The sequence below is a fragment of the Tripterygium wilfordii genome, chromosome 19 (genome assembly GCF_013401445.1).
Source record: "Tripterygium wilfordii isolate XIE 37 chromosome 19, ASM1340144v1, whole genome shotgun sequence".
In the NCBI taxonomy this organism is placed as follows: Eukaryota; Viridiplantae; Streptophyta; class Magnoliopsida; order Celastrales; family Celastraceae; genus Tripterygium; species Tripterygium wilfordii.
The window spans coordinates 10,710,289-10,726,500 of record NC_052250.1 but is presented as its reverse complement, the minus strand read 5'-3'; the positions used below and the strand labels follow the sequence as shown (position 1 = coordinate 10,726,500).

Sequence of the window (16,212 nt, the reverse complement as noted above, 5' to 3'; positions counted from 1 at the left end):
GTTAACCCATGAGATGGAGGCCCACAAAACCCATCAATCTAACAGAACTCAAAGGTAGCCACTATTTCCAAGTCTCCTTATTACATAATAGGCAATCAATGTAACAACGAAAGGTGGTTCGATTGTCAATCGATTGGTTTAGACATATGTGTACCGAAAGTTCGATTCCAATGAGAAATAAATTTCTCGATGGTATTTAAAAAAAGTACGCAATCAATGTGGAAAAGCAGTGAAACACACACATGAGAATGATGACATGCCTCTCTCATTTACTTAATCTATTTATTCTTTACATTTTTTAAAAATTTTTTACAATAAAGTAATATAAAAAATGTCATATGGGTTGTGACCCACCACCACTTTTTTAAATAATTAAACGAAAATAATGCAATAATACAGTTAGAATAATCATCAAAGAAAGGTGAAAAAAAAAAGAATATAATCTTCTTATTCTTGGTTTCTCTCTTTTTAGTTCATGAAGTTTAAAAAAAAATAGAAAATCAATTAATCATTTCGAAGTATCATGTTATTCAATATTTTTTTATAAAATAGTTTTCTTTTTTTCTTTTTTTACAAGTCTAATTTGGTTTGCAGAAATAAATAATATAATTTTCTTGTTGTTTCTTACAAGCAACAAAGGAAGAGAATTAATCCACTAGTTATTTTATGAACAGCTAGAATTTGAATCTTCAACCAGTGGAAAGGATAGTACAAGTTAACCTAAATGTATTGATAATTTATTTATTTTTTTAGAAAATGTCTAAACCGATTGTATTCATTTACCCAAAGGATAAAGGAATTTGAGCCTCTAAGTCACTCAAGCCACCATATAGATGGATTACAAGAGAAGTAAAAAAAATACAAACAACAGTCATCGTTGGACACTCCCGGACGGTACCGTCTTACACCTAACATTATACTGCCATATACTTTTAATTTTTTCTTAATAAAGCCACCCAATGACAGCAAATCTTTAATTTGTAAATTAAAACCAATATTTTTGTATTGCTAAAACAAACTTGACCGGAATCGGAATGGGAATGGGATCGAGTGACGTGGCCAACAAGGACAAGTTAAATGGCTTTTGGAACTATTTATACGGCCGGAATCATGCTTTCATGCTTCCGTTTGTTGTTGTTATTATTATTATTATTATTGATTTAAGGGATCTATTACTAATTAACTCTTATTATTATTATTATTGTTCGGATACAGATTCGGCCAATGCTAAGCTCCTTGAAATGTGATGACAATTTACTAATCTATACGGCTATACTCATCCTTGTGTGTGATTCCTACTGCCTTAATATTATATTAAGATCTAATTAATTTAGTTATTATTATAAGCTTTTATATATATGTATATGCTCTCATAAATGGAACATAAAGAATATTGCTTCAATTTAAGGAAACCCTAGATGACAATGACAATGAAAAAATATTGTATGTTTTTGTTTACTAGTGAAATACACCGATTTCTTTGTCATTTTGCCTCCTTAGATGAAGCTAATGTGTCTAAACAAACCAAAGTAATCACAATACATATAAAAAAAAAGGTAACAAGGAGAGACAACAACACGGGAATTCATTGATTTCAATGTAAATTGTCTATATGTGTGTGTGTATCTTTACATAATTTTGTGTCTGTCATGAGAGCACAAAACAATTAACAAGAAACAACTCACATTGATGATATATATGCATTTCTGAATTAATTGGAAAAAAAATAAGGCGGCTGTAATGTCAAAATTTTTGTCCCTAAAGTTAACAAAGAAAAAAATAAAATTGGTGCTTTCTTAATTATTATGCTCCAAATTTTGTTTGAGAATAATAACAATTTGTATTAAACCAGCAAAACATAAATATATTATATATATATATATATATGAAACAACATAAACAAATAATTTTCTACTCTCACTTTCACTTGATATTTGAACCCTAATAAGTAACCACTATTTAAGGTAGTGCAACTCTTTTTCATTTGATTCATATAACAATACTTTGAATTGCAAAAAAGTGTTTTGAATAAAAATCATTTATGGGTTCTCTTCAAGATAACAAAAGCATGTAATGGATTACAACTACTAACTCTGTATGATCTTGAAATTAGTGTCTTAAAATTAAATCCAGGTATGTTAGGATAGTATAATTTCTGTATACTTCCATTTGAGGGTGGTGTTGATAAGGAAGATTTCAAACTTGTTATTCAAACCTTACGGACTTTGTGTAACTGGTATATTGTCTATTTCGTGTCTGGGAAGTGTCTGAGCCGTGCTCATCTTCAAAAAATTTAAGAAAAAACATGACACAGCTTGGACACGTGTCCGAGGCGTGTCGATGTCTGAAAAGTGTCCGACATGGACACGTTGTCATTTTAGGAGTGTCCGTGCTTCCTAGGAAGTTACAATTCCTAAATACGCATAATTCATTTCGCGGTAAAGATTATTGTGGACAAATAATGGTAATTTCATTTTCATAACTTGATCAAATTATTTTTCTAATTAAGATGGTGGGTGTAATTAGAAATCAATCCACTATTGCCCCATTAATTTATACCATTTATTTTTGTGAAAAATAATTTTTTTTTGTCTAATTTACTTCAAAGAAGACCATGGTTGGTGGCCCATCGCTCGTGTCAACTTCTTAAAAAGATTTCACTTCTCATCTTCCTTTCCCCACACGTGTGAATATGAATCAAGCCATCTAGGGGATGGCAGGCCCAGGTCGGATTCTTGATTTACGTAGCAGGATACCCCTGCTTTTTTTGTCAGTTATTAATTTCGGTGTTAAAGATAAATAAATAAATAAATAATAACAATAAATCAGAGCGATTGCAATGATATTTTTTTGATTGGGTTATCAAAATGCATTGGAGAATGTGTTTTACTGATGTAGTTAGACCAACAAAATATATTGATATAATGATGTAAATTTGATGACTTAATTTTTATGTAATTAAGGTGGGACCTTTGTGTGTGCTGTGGGGGCCAATCATGAGCCAACATATGCACATTTGAAGTTTCATGCCCACATCTTTGCCACAACAAAATGAAGCCAATATATTTACATTGTTCGAGCATGAAAATTTTTAATGGCTCATTAGAAATACACCTTTTGCAATCCATGCCTCATTAAATAGCAATCATTGTAGTTGCTCTTACTACTGAGAGTCGTTGGTATTACGTGAATTACAGGTTTTTGTTGGATTGGGTAATCTCCTTTTTCCTTATTTTTTATATTAATTTCTTAAAAATAATTTTCAAAAAGTAATAGATGGTAGAGTAATAATAATTTTGAATATAATACTGTATTTATATTGAATAAAAAATATATCAAAATTCTAAATAGTTTTAAACTGTTTTCTAACATACTTTCTTTTTTTTTTTTGTAAGATCGAATATATGATCTAACTGTTGAATGATGCCTCCAATTTTTGTGTTGGACGTGTACTTAACAACTGCAATATACAATTATGACACTAACAAGCAAAAGTATGATGAGTCGTCTATGAGAAACTATTAAATAACGACTCATATCATATTAGAAATATTATCTAATACTTAAAAGCTCTGAGAAAATGGAAAGTTGTTGTGTGAGAGGGGAGCGTAGCGTATCAATCGATTACGATATTATTGATAGGGGTTGGTTATTTTGTATGGGTGGTATAATTATATTTTCAAATATCTAGGTAGCTAGTATATAAGGGTTGACAATCCTAACCGATTGTACTAAGGAATTTTTTATGTTGAAAACAGTTGAAAACCCCCGAAGACGTAGGCAAATTGTCAAATCTCGTAAATATTATGTTCTTCTCTTCTATCTCTTTTTTGTTTGCTTCTTTATGTTATTTTATAATGTGTAATTGTCTGTGAGAAACCTAGTTCACAACAGGAACTTCATTCGCAAGCTAAGCAATTTATGTGCACAATTGGGGGTGATTATTTGTCAGTATACGTACGACAAGAGGGGAACTCTATAGCTCACACCCTCGCCAATTTATCAAGGGATTTTTGTGGTTTAGTTATATGATACCTAGCAGAGATCCACTATCTAGTTGAGAGGGATATCATCCGGGAAGTGTAACAATTTTCAATTAATTAAAATTATCATCTACGAAAAAACAGTTAAAACCTTATAATTTATTTATTTATTTTTAAAAAAAAAACATTTTATATCGCTGAGAAAAAAGAGGGGCTGCTACCCAAATCCATTTCTGTTTGTTACGTACAGTCGGAATATGTTGAAACTGAATCCAAACATGGACAAACCAACAAAACCAGTCTCTCTCGCGCAGGCGCTCTCAATGACTCTTCTTTATCTAGTAGTTCTTGCTTTCTCTCTCTAGGTTCTTTTATGTTCATAGATTCGATTTCATTTTCTCTAACACTCAAACCCAAAATAAACCCAACCCCCATTCAGCCTTGCCACTCCTGCGGCATCGTCTTCTTCTTCTTCTCTGAAAGAACCAGAAACAGAGCAAATCATCGAGATCGAAGAGGAGATGATGAACCAGATTGAAGCAAACGCATGCATCTACAACTACAATACTACTCAGATGTGGTGCGGCATGCCATTGTCGGGAACAACCACGGTGGAGACGCTCCTCCCCACCATATACGGCTCTGTAATTGCCGATTCCAAAGCTACTACTGCTCCGATCAAATCAGAGACCGAACTCAACTATAACAATATTCAACAATTATTGCCAAGAAAACGTTCGAGAGACACCTACTCCTCCTCTAACAGCATCAATCCTCTACTGTCTCTGCAATTGCAACAGCAGCAATTCGACGTCGAACACCTCATCTCGCAACACGTAAGTCTATAAGACAATTAATTAATTAATTAATTAATTTCTCGACTGAGTGAAATCGTGTTAATGAGGTTTTTTGGAATTTGTGTTCAGATGGAGAAGGTGAGGCTGGAGATTGAGGAGAATCGGAAGAGACAAGCGAGGAGAATCATCGAGGTTATAGAGGAAGGAACGATGAAAAGACTGAGAGCCAAAGAAGGCGAGATTCAAAAGATTGGGAAACTGAACTCCGCACTCGAAGAGAGAGTCAAGTCGTTGTGCATGGAGAACCAGATATGGCGTGATTTGGCTCAGGCAAACGAAGCCGCTGCAAACGCTCTCCGTACAAACCTGGAGCATGTACTAGCGGCGACGACTCGAATAGACGACGCCGCGGCGGCGATGATGGACGATGCACAGTCGTGCTGCGGCAGCACTAGTCGTGGTGGTGGTGCCGGGGCGGAAGAAGAGGAAGTGCAGGAGCGGCGCATGATGGCGAGTAGGGCGCAGGATAAGGGTAGTAGTACTGGTACAGCGTTAAGTAGGATGTGCAGGAATTGCGGGAAAGGAGGAGCGTGCGTGTTGTTACTGCCGTGCAGGCATTTGTGTTTGTGTAGGGTTTGCGGGTCGAATCTCCATACTTGCCCCATCTGTAAATCCACCAAGAATGCAAGTCTCCATGTCAACATGCCTTGAGCAATTACCACACCCAACAATTCGTATTTCGGTTTTTGCTTTGTTTTTTTTTTAAAATTGTTTTTCTTACTTTGTATTTGAATTGAAAATAATTATCCATAATTAAATGGATTGAATGCTATTTGAACCACTATGGTTATAATTTAGCTGATTATCTCTCCTATTTAGTGAGTAAAGAATCTCAAAACTATTTCCAATAACCTTTCAACGGATTTGTTGTGCCTAATCCAATCGAAGTTTAGGATTAGTAATTGTCCAAATTAGAATACATCTCAATTTAAAAAAACTAAATTCTAGTGGCTAGATTTACCATATACTAATTGAAAATTGAAAGTGGAAGATGCAATTAAATATTAAGATTTTATTGAGTTTAATGTTTCATGCACATTTTTTATTACTTTTAGATTTTCTATATTTTGGGGCCGGAAATGCAATTATGTAGTGCAGTGTTATGCGGTGAAGGTTAGATTGGTAACTCCGTTCCGGATCCTCCGGTGGGGTGTTATGTGTGGGACGGGGGAGGTGGAGCACAAAGCCACAAACAAGTCGTATAAAAGGAGAAAGGTGTGGGGTCAACGAAATGGGAGGTTGAAAGGGGCAAGTCTGAGGCAAAAGCTGACACGTAGGACGCCCGCAAATGTCGCTGTTTGTCACTTTGTTGTGCAGAGCCTCTGTCCTGCACCGCACACTCCACCAACCCCCATTAATTATTCCCTTTTTTTATTTACTTTATATTACATCTGAATTATATTTTATGAATTTTGAGGATTTAAAATTAGGGGTAAAAATGATCGGTTATTTTTCTTTTAATTTTTTCACATGAGTTTAACCAATTAAATGGTTATTTCGGTTATATAGGTCAATTCGATTGTGTCGTTAATTTGTGTACCCTATTTAAAACAAATTTAAACCCTAAAATCATAAATAATAAATTAAGTACTAAGTAAATTATTAATTTATATGAGAACGAGTGAGGCCCTTGTTGGATGAGATCAGATCATCCATAATAGGCACACTTTTGTCCACACTTTACACACCTCAATTCTTGTGCAACTATACATTTAACAAGTGTTACATTCCAATACACTCACAGTAGGCACACTTGAACTAACACTTCATATTCATTTTCTCTCTTCTCTCTCTTCCTTTACATCGTCTATCTCTTACCTTCCATCATCTATCTCTTCACACTATTCATGTAGTAAGGAGTACTCCAAATATGGAATAGGAGCAAATTTTTCAGATGTTTTAAAATGTGAAAATGTACCCATTGTAAGCATTTAACATTGGATTTATCAAGAAACTATTATCTCAAGCACTCCAAATGGGTACCATTGTGAATACCTTTAGATTATGCGAAATTTGGAGTTGTGGATCATGCCATGAAATTAAACCAAACATTGAGTCACATTTCTTTTTCTTTTTCTTTTTTCTTGTTTTTGAACAAATTCACTTGTGTTTGCCCACCTTTGAGTAATTGATTGATTGAATAGATGAGAAGAAAGTTGTAGTGCTGTTCGTAAGTTCATGGATATGATCATAACATGTCGTTGAACTTAGACCCACATGGATTGTAACTTTTTTATTACATATTTTTTCCAATGGTATGGACTCCACCATCGTTTGGAGATTTAGGGCCCAAGAATAATTAAATCTCACCAATATAATCTTATGCACATATATAGTGCATGATATTGAGAGTATGTTCAAGATTATTACATCTTTTACGTATAGTGATTGTTGTTAAGAGTTGAGTATTAAGTTAGGATTAGAATTCAGTTATAATAATCCCCATTCATAAGGAAGTCCTGCCTTAACCTATTCCCTTGGTATTTACCACATCCATGGTTGTATGGATTATGTGGGTTGTTTTTCCTTTATTTTCTGTGTTCAGTTGTAAGGCTTTAGAAGCCAAGTTATCTTCATTGAATAATATGAGAAATCATTCTCTTATTTCTGTTCTTCAAACAATATAGACGTACTTATTACCTGATATTTGGTATCAGAGCAGGTGAAGGCAGAAACGACATGACGACAGAAGGAAGCTTTGTCCAGCCGGCAATTCCCAAGTTTGACGGGCACTACGAGCATTGAAGTATGCTCATGGAAAACTTTTTACGTTCCAAGGAATACAGGACAATAGTTGAGAAAGGAGTACATGCAGCAACAGAAGTTGAAGGACCTCAGGGCGAAAAAGTATCTTTTTCAAGCTACCGATCGATCCATTCTTGAAACCATCCTGGACAAAGCAACTTCAAAAGGGATCCGGGATTCTGTGAAAAAGAAGTATCAAGGCAATACATGGGTGAAGCGCGCACAACTACAAGCTTTACGTAAGGAGTTCGAGGTTCTTTACATGAAGGACGGAGAAATGGTGGATGAATTTTTTGCTAGAACTCTCACCATTACTAACAAGATGAGAAGTCATGGTGAGAAAATGGAAGATTTAACTGTCATCGAGAAAATCTTACGGTCCATGACTCCCAAGTTCGACTATGTGGTTTGCTCCATAGAGGAGTCCAATGACTTGGAAATCTTGTCCATTCTACAGAGTAGCTTATTGGTCCATGAGCAACGGATCCAAAGCCATACCATGGAGGAGCATACCTTAAAGGTATCTCATGCAGATTCTTATGGGGGAAGAGGAAGAGGTCGTAGTGGAGTTCGAGGCAGAGGTAGAGGAAGAGGGAGACAACAACAATTCTTTGACAAATCTATCATTGAATGTTATCATTGTCATAATTTAGGACATTATCAATATGAGTGCCCTAAGAGAAGAGGAGAATCGAGGGCAAATTTTGTGGAGGCCAGTGAAGAGATGCTCTTGATGGCCTATGTTGATGTGAAGAAAGAAGATGATGAGGTTGCATGGTTTTTGGATTTCGGGTGCAACAACCATATGTGTGGACACAAGGATTTCTTTCATTCTCTTGATGACTCTTTTCGGGAGTCTGTGAAGCTTGGCAACAATACATCTCTAGCAGTGATGGGAAAAAGGAGCATAAGGATACAAGTAAATGGATTTGTTCAAGTTATATCTGAGGTATTTTGCTTTCCAGCTTTGAAGAATAATCTGCTTAGCATTGGTCAACTACAAGAGAAAGGAGTTGCATTTTAATTAAAAACAATAAGTGTAAGATCTTTCATCCGGAGAGAGGTCTGATCATGGAGACTAGCATGTCTCTCAACATAATATTCATTTTGCTTGCAAAGTGTCAATTACAAAGTCAACATTGTCATCTTTCTCTTGCTCAAAATCCAGATAACTTATGGCACTGTAGATTTGGACATCTGAGTTACAAAGGTTTAAAGGATCTTCAAGACAAACAGATGGTGAATGGCTTACCAAAGTTGAAGGTTCTACCTCAGGTGTGTGAAGATTGCTTGGTGGGAAAGCAACGAAAGGATTCTATTCTGAGAGAAAGTACATGGCGAGCATTAGAGATTCTTCGATTGGTTCATGCGGATATTTGCGGACCTATCAGTCCTATGTCCAACAGTCAAAAAAGGTACATTATAACTTTCATAGATGATTACGGTCGTAAGATATGGGCATATTTTCTGACTGAAATATCAAAGGCCTTTACTACTTTTAAGAATTTCAAAACATGTGTTGAGAAGGAGTCCAGTGCATGTGTAAAAGGCCTGTGAACTGATCAAGGAGGTGAGTTCACTTTATTAGAGTTCACTAATTTTTGTGTTACTCATGGCATATGGAGACAGTTAATGGCCGCATATACTCCACAACAAAACGGAGTTGCGGAATGAAAGAATCAAACTATCATGAACATGGCCCGCTGCATGTTGTCATGGAAGAAAGTTCCAAAGAGTTTTTGGCTGAAAGCTGTTAATTGGACAATCCATGTGTTGAATCAAAGTCCCACGCTTGCAGTTCATAATATAACTTCAGAAAAAGCCTGGAGTGGAACAAGGCCGTTTGTTGACAATTTCCGTGTGTTTGGTGCTATCTCATATGCACATGTACCGGATCAAAAGAGAACTAAGCTGGATGACAAAACTATCAAATGTGTTTTTCTTGGAGTCAGTGAAGAATCGAAAGCTTACAGACTATATGATCCTATTTCAAAGAGGATTATCGTGAGTGGAGATGTGGTGTTTCATGAAGATGAAGCTTGGACTTGGGATGAAATTTTTCAAAAGGATATTTCTGCCAATTTAGATTGGGGAGATGTCAATGCATAGGATATGGCAAATGATTTCAATAGTGAAGATCTTGTCGAAGCAGCATCTAATGAGGATGAAAATGAAGTGAGTATAGTAGGGGATGATGCAACAAATGAATCTCCAGAGGACAACATTGGTGAGCGACGGCTTAGAAGGGCACCTATGTGGATGAGAGACTATGAAAGTGGTGAAGGCCTTTCAGAGGAAGAAAGTATCAACAATCTTGCAATGTTTATGGACAGTGATCCTGTCACCTTTGAGAGTGCAGTGAAAGATAAGAAATGGTAAACAGCTATGGATAATGAGATTCGTGCTATAGAAAATAATGCTACATGGGAGTTAATGGACTTGCCGAAAGGAGAAAAAATAATTGGGGTGAAATGGGTGTTCAAAATCAAGCTCAATGAAAATGGTGAAGTGGACAAATATAAAGCATGCTTGGTAGCAAAGGGGTACTCACAGCAACATGGAATAGACTATTTTGAGGTGTTTGCTCCAGTGGCACGGGTGGATACTATACGGTTGGTTCTTTCACTTGCAGCACAAAAGCGATGGCCAGTATTTCAACTTGATGTCAAGTCGGCTTTCTTGCATGGAGATTTGAATGAAAATGTTTTTGTAGAACAACCTCTTGGATACAAAGTTGTGGGTGAAGAGCACAAAGTTTATAAGTTGACGAAAGCTCTATATGGACTAAAACAAGCCCCACGGGTTTGGTATAGTCGAATTGAGTCGTACTTTCTGAAGGAAGGTTTCAAGAAATGTTCATATGAGCACACACTTTTCATAAAGGAAGGTGAAGGAGGTGACATTCTTATTGTGTGCCTTTATGTAGATGACTTGATCTTTACGGGAAGTAATGAATCTTTGTTTTTAAAGTTCAAGCAGTCCATGATGACTGAATTCGACATGTCTGATCTTGGAAAGATGAAGAACTATCTTGGCATTGAAGTGCAACAGAGGGAGGATGGAATATTTCTTAGTCAAAGGAAATATGCAGAGGAGATACTCGAAAGGTTTGGCATAACCTATGCACAATCCAATAGTTCCTGGTGTCAAATTGGTGAAGGATGAGGCAGGGATAAAGGTGGACAGCACTATGTATAAACAGATAGTTGGGAGGCTAATGTATTTAACTGCTACAAGACCAGATATCATGTTCTCGGTGAGTCTCATTAGTAGGTATATGGAGAATCCAACACAAATGCATTTACAGGCTGCCAAAAGAATTTTGAGATATCTGAAAGGGACACTTGGTTTGGGGATATTCAACAAGAAGGGAGGAGATCTGGAGCTTGTTGCTTACACGGATAGTGACTATGCCGGTGACGTGGAGGACAAAAAAAGTACCTCCAGCTATGCATTTATGCTAAGTTTGGGGGCACTTTCTTGGTCCTCAAAGAAACAATCTGTTGTTACGTTATCTACCATGGAAGCAGAGTTCATTGCAGCTGTATCATCCTCATGTCAAACAGTTTGGTTAAGAAGATTGTTGGGTGAGTTAAATCATGTACAATAGGAAGCCACGGTTGTATATTGTGACAATAGTTCAACTATCAAGCTCTCCAAGAATCTGGTAATGCATGGTCAGAGTAAGCATATCAATGTTCGATTTCACTTTCTTCGAGAGCTTACACATGATGGCATTGTGCGGATGTTACATTGCAGGACTCAAGAACAAGTGGCTGACATAATGACTAAGCGCTTGAAGCTTGATGCATTTCTGAAGCTTCAGGGTATGCTGGGAGTTTGTTCAGATGCTGTAAACTGATTTCTTATGGAAATTAGTTTAAGGGAGGATGTTAAGAGTTGAGTATTCAGTTAGGATTAGAATTTAGTTATAATAATCCCTATTCATAAGGGAGTCCTGCTTTGACCTATTCCCTTGGTATTTACCACGTCCATGGTTGCATGGATTATGTGGGTTGTTTTTCCTTTATTTTCTGTGTTCAGATGTAAGACTTTATAAGCCAAGTTATCTTCATTGAATAATATGAGAAAGCATTCTCTTATTTTTGTTCCTCAAACAATATAGACATACTTATTACCTGATAATTGTTAGAAATTCTTGTTGGGTCTAAATTAACCTTACTAGCAAGTGTACTAGTCGGCGACTACAGCACAATGATAAGCAAGGGTCGAATCCACAGGGATGGAGTTATGTCTAATCCAAATGTATACTTGTATGTATGTATGTACAATGCAAACAAAGTAAAGATCAACTCAAGATTGTTTGGGTTGGTAATTAAACTAAGACAAGTAAAGAGCAAAGTATTTTTGGTATTTTCTTAGAATAGGGATGCAACTAATGCAAATGAGTTGAACACCAAGGCTTTGGAATCCCCCTTGGGAAATGACTTGCGATGACACAAATTACCACACACATTTGCTAATTCGGGCATAACGAATCCGTACCTAAGTCGGTTTTAGCGCACTTAAGCCAAATCTCCCAAAAATCGATTACTAGCCATCTTATTGGTCTAGGTCGGATATTCCTAAATACATTCTAGCCATCCTATTGGTCTAAACATGCATAGGAATTCATGAAGTTCTATGGAGATTAGGATTCATACAAATTGTCACCTAATTAAAGGGGGACACATTCATAATCAAGTGTTTCAAGAAGCATAATCTACTTGACATATTATTGTCTAAGCAAATTCTCCAAACAATTTCATCCAAAAAACCTAGGTGTTGGCCAACCACCACAAGCATGAAGAAATTGCAATCAAACATAGAAACACAAGATTTATACCCAAATCAACTCATATATATGTAAATCAAGTCATAAACAAAGTCATCAAACCCAAGGCTTCAACCTAGCCTTGGCACAAGTGATTTAGTTACACATAATGAGAGAAAAACACAAGAGAATAGATGAGAAAGGCATGAATAAACCCAATGAGTTGAGTAGATCCAAGTGGAGTTGAAGAATCTCTCCTCCTAGCTCCAAGAATCACCTTCCCCCTCTGTTTTCGCTCTCCAGAAATCTGTTCTAGGTCTAAAAACTCCCGCAGCTCGGACAAATCGCGACTTAAAACACCCCAGAAAATTGCTTTTCACGCCTAGGCGCGTTGTTTTCACGCCTAGGCGCAATCCTAGGCGTGCACAACTTAAAATTCAAGTCCAACTCTCTGGACTGGGCGTGCAGGAGTGATCCTGGGCGTGCACAATTTGTGCGCCTAGGCGCGCCACGCCTAGGCGCGCGCCTAGGCGCGTTACCCCTAGGCACATTATTCAAATGACCATAACGTCTCCATATAACCTCCGATTTGCATGATTTTAGATTCTACGGAAAGCTTGAGATGTCTAGTTTCCAATGCCTTTTGTTGCGCTCAATTCCAATAACGTGACAGAAAGTTATGACTATTTAAACACACGAAGGTCGGTGGACATTTTCTTCAATTCAGCCATTTTTCCGTCACTTTTCATCCAAACCGCAATCAACCTATCAAAATACAAATCAACACATAAATACACTCATTATTTATCAAAAGAAAGCTTAAGAGGGGATATTTCTACCAAAAATAATAGGTATTATCATACCTATCAATTCACACTCTCATAGAACCAATTATATGGTCTGTTTTGAATCCACGCCGTTTTATTTCTCTAAAGCTTAGCAAGTGGGCTAAGCTCAACTCACCAAGTTAGGGAAAACACTTAAGTGATTGTAAAAGAGTGGGCTTGTCCTAATAATCCTTACATCAAAAGATAACACTCCACTGCACTTGTGGGCTGGGTTATGCTAGATTCAACAAGTGCAGTAGAGGTCATGTTCAATTGGATCGAATTGCTCCAATATCATGTTAGAAATCCACACTCCCATATAACCAACTATATTGTTTGCTTTGGGTTGTCCGGTTCCTGCGGATACATCGAACTCGCAAGACTTTGTTTCTTCCAAGCCTAGCAAGTGGGCTAAGCCCAACTCACCAAACTAGGAAAAAAGCCTAGATGATTGTAAAAGAGTGGGTTTTTCCGTACAAAGAATGAGTAATCCCTACGTCTTTCGATGTGGGATAACAGTGATGATTGTGTTATAAGATACACAACAAACACTAAAAACCAATATTGTCTGTTTTGGGCTTGAGCTCACACGACTTTGTTCTTCTGGGGCATCACTATGATACTTATACAGAAAAGGCCTTGGATTATGTGAGATGGAATGGATCTTTACTTATAAACCACTTGGTTGAGTTATGCCATTCGATGTGGGTACTTTAATCTTGATACTCCTCTATACTTGTGGGCTGGGTTATGCCGGACCCACCAAGTGGACAAGAAGATGACACGTTCAAATTGACAGAGACTTTGTATCCAATATCATGTTAGAAAATCCACCACAAATATTACAAACCAATATTATCCGCTTTGAGTCAAAACTGACACGATTTTGTTATTCTGGACCATCGCATATGATATTTAAATGAAGAAAAATACCTTGATTATGTGAGAGGGAGTAGATTATTTATTCAAAACCTCTCGATGGAAATGGAAGATTGACATTGAGACAAACACGTGCAATTACTTCACAAAATTAATTTTAGCCATATGGGTTAGAAGTAATTATAAGAGAATAAAAAATTTAGGCAAAAATAATATCAAATCAACTATGAGGACCCATTGTAAGACAATACCTAGGGTTTGATTCGCCTCACAAAATATAAGAAAGCAAAAGTTTCTCGATGAGTAATATGCAATCAGACTCTCAAAAGTTTTGTTATGGTTGCATACATACTATTTTCAGTTTCGAGTAGTTCAGATGATATTGATGTGTGTGGTATCTTATAGAGGTCTCGAGTTTGAACCTCCCCATCCCCTTCCCCTAATAAAAAAAAATTCAATCTTAATTATTCTATCTATTATTGTTTGGATATTTAGTGGCGGAACAATATATGTAATCATATCTTTCGTTTTATACCTAAGAGGATCACTATGAAATCAAACCAAACATTCGCATAAAAAAGTAAAAAAAGAAACCAAACATTATGGAATATCAAACCAAAACAAAAAAGAAAATAATCAAATCAACCTTTCAAGTTGGCCGACTAACAATCAACTTTTCAACTTTGGAACAAATGTAACGTAATGCTTGACTTTGAGAAGACAAAATATTTAGTGGGACCCATAAGAAACTCTAAAATTTTTTTTTTTTGCCTACTAGTGGGACTCCATTACATTCATATCATATGTTTCTATTATGACCGAGTGTCGGGTCTGTTGTAATTTATTTACTACAGGCCACGCTATAAATCTAGTGACACAAATCATGAAGTGTTTTATTTGAATGGGCCATTGCACGTTACAACATATCACATTGTAAATCTAATGACAAAAATTATGAAGTGTTATTTGAGTGGGGCATTACACATTGGAATAATCACCAATCCAAAATAAGCCTTATTTGTGACCAAATCACTATCAACTCAAAAAAAACACCTAACATTTCAAATAACGCTAAGAACCCTATTTTGTCTTCACCCCTATGAACATGATGTGTGAATTAGCCAACACAAATTTCATTGTCTCTTTTGGTCCACTTTACATAGAATCACACATCAATTTCATGTGGGTCATTTTCTTCTTTTCTCTCCCATAATAATTAATATTCATTACATCCTAGATAGATAGACATTGAAAATTAATAATGATAAGAATTCCTCGTCACGTACACACTACACACTTGGCCAACGACATGCCGACAATGAGGAGAATGACACTTCACCCAATTGTTTATTTTGTTTAAAAAAAAATTATTGGTTCTTAAAAAGAAAAAAAATTAGGGAAACCCTAGTGTAAAGTGAATGAAAATGGTAGGTTGTCCAATTAAAACCATAATTTCAAATTTTAGTTGAGGTGGGGTTGCCAAAATAATAGAGAGTAGTACAAAGTATATGCAAAGGCATATGGTGTGGTATCTAATCATATTAAGAGTTGGGCAAGACGGGTTGGGACATGAATTCGGCAAAGTCGTCTAGGACGAGAGAGGGGCATTTGAGGGAAAGGAAAGGTCGGTATAGTAAGGTAATAATTCTCGCAAGTGCATAAATAAAAATCTAAAGACAGATCTAGTCAAAGAAACTTGCTAATTGTTTAATTAGCAAGTTTTTTAAAAGAAAGATAGTTTGTAGTAATTTGTTTGCTCTTGAATGTAATTGTAAGAGCCCGCCCTTCAATATTGCTCTCTCAGAACTACACTTAACTGCGGAGTTCCAATGAGATAATTAAGGTGCATCTTCTTTAAGAAAAAGTGTTTGTTACTAGCTTAGAAGTTTGACTTATTATATACTGCACTTCACATATTCTCCTGTGCGATCTGGAACAAAAGACTTAATCTTTTCGCCACTCGATAGCTCATGCAGCACCATCAAAGTCTACATTACAGAGGCTTGTGACCCCGCTCACTCAAGCTGGGTGTTACAGTAAAACTGAAAACGAACAATTTTTCCTTGTTACAAAAAAAGAACAGTTTGCCTTTTCATTCCAATCTCTACTGTGGCACATGGAAAGAGAGGAACAATATGCCAAAAAAA

The 16,212-nt window shown here is 36.3% G+C and overlaps 1 protein-coding gene across 1 annotated transcript; it reads left to right on the top strand.

Annotated features, from left to right (window-relative positions):
• The first annotated feature begins 4,253 nt into the window (after positions 1-4,253).
• LOC119985972 (probable BOI-related E3 ubiquitin-protein ligase 3) lies at positions 4,254-5,615 on the top strand. The gene is made up of 2 exons (XM_038830481.1): positions 4,254-4,819; positions 4,910-5,615. Exons 1-2 carry the CDS (start codon positions 4,505-4,507, stop codon positions 5,489-5,491), a joined length of 897 nt encoding a protein of 298 aa, XP_038686409.1. The 5' UTR covers positions 4,254-4,504; the 3' UTR covers positions 5,492-5,615.
• Positions 5,616-16,212: the final 10,597 nt, after the last annotated feature.

Excerpts from the sequence above, each read along its gene's own strand:
- LOC119985972 (XM_038830481.1), top strand. The coding sequence starts at position 4,505 with ATGATGAACCAGATTGAAGCAAACGCATGCATCTACAACTACAATACT. Across the intron at positions 4,820-4,909 it reads AACACCTCATCTCGCAACAC|ATGGAGAAGGTGAGGCTGGA; the intron begins GTAAGTCTATAA and ends ATTTGTGTTCAG.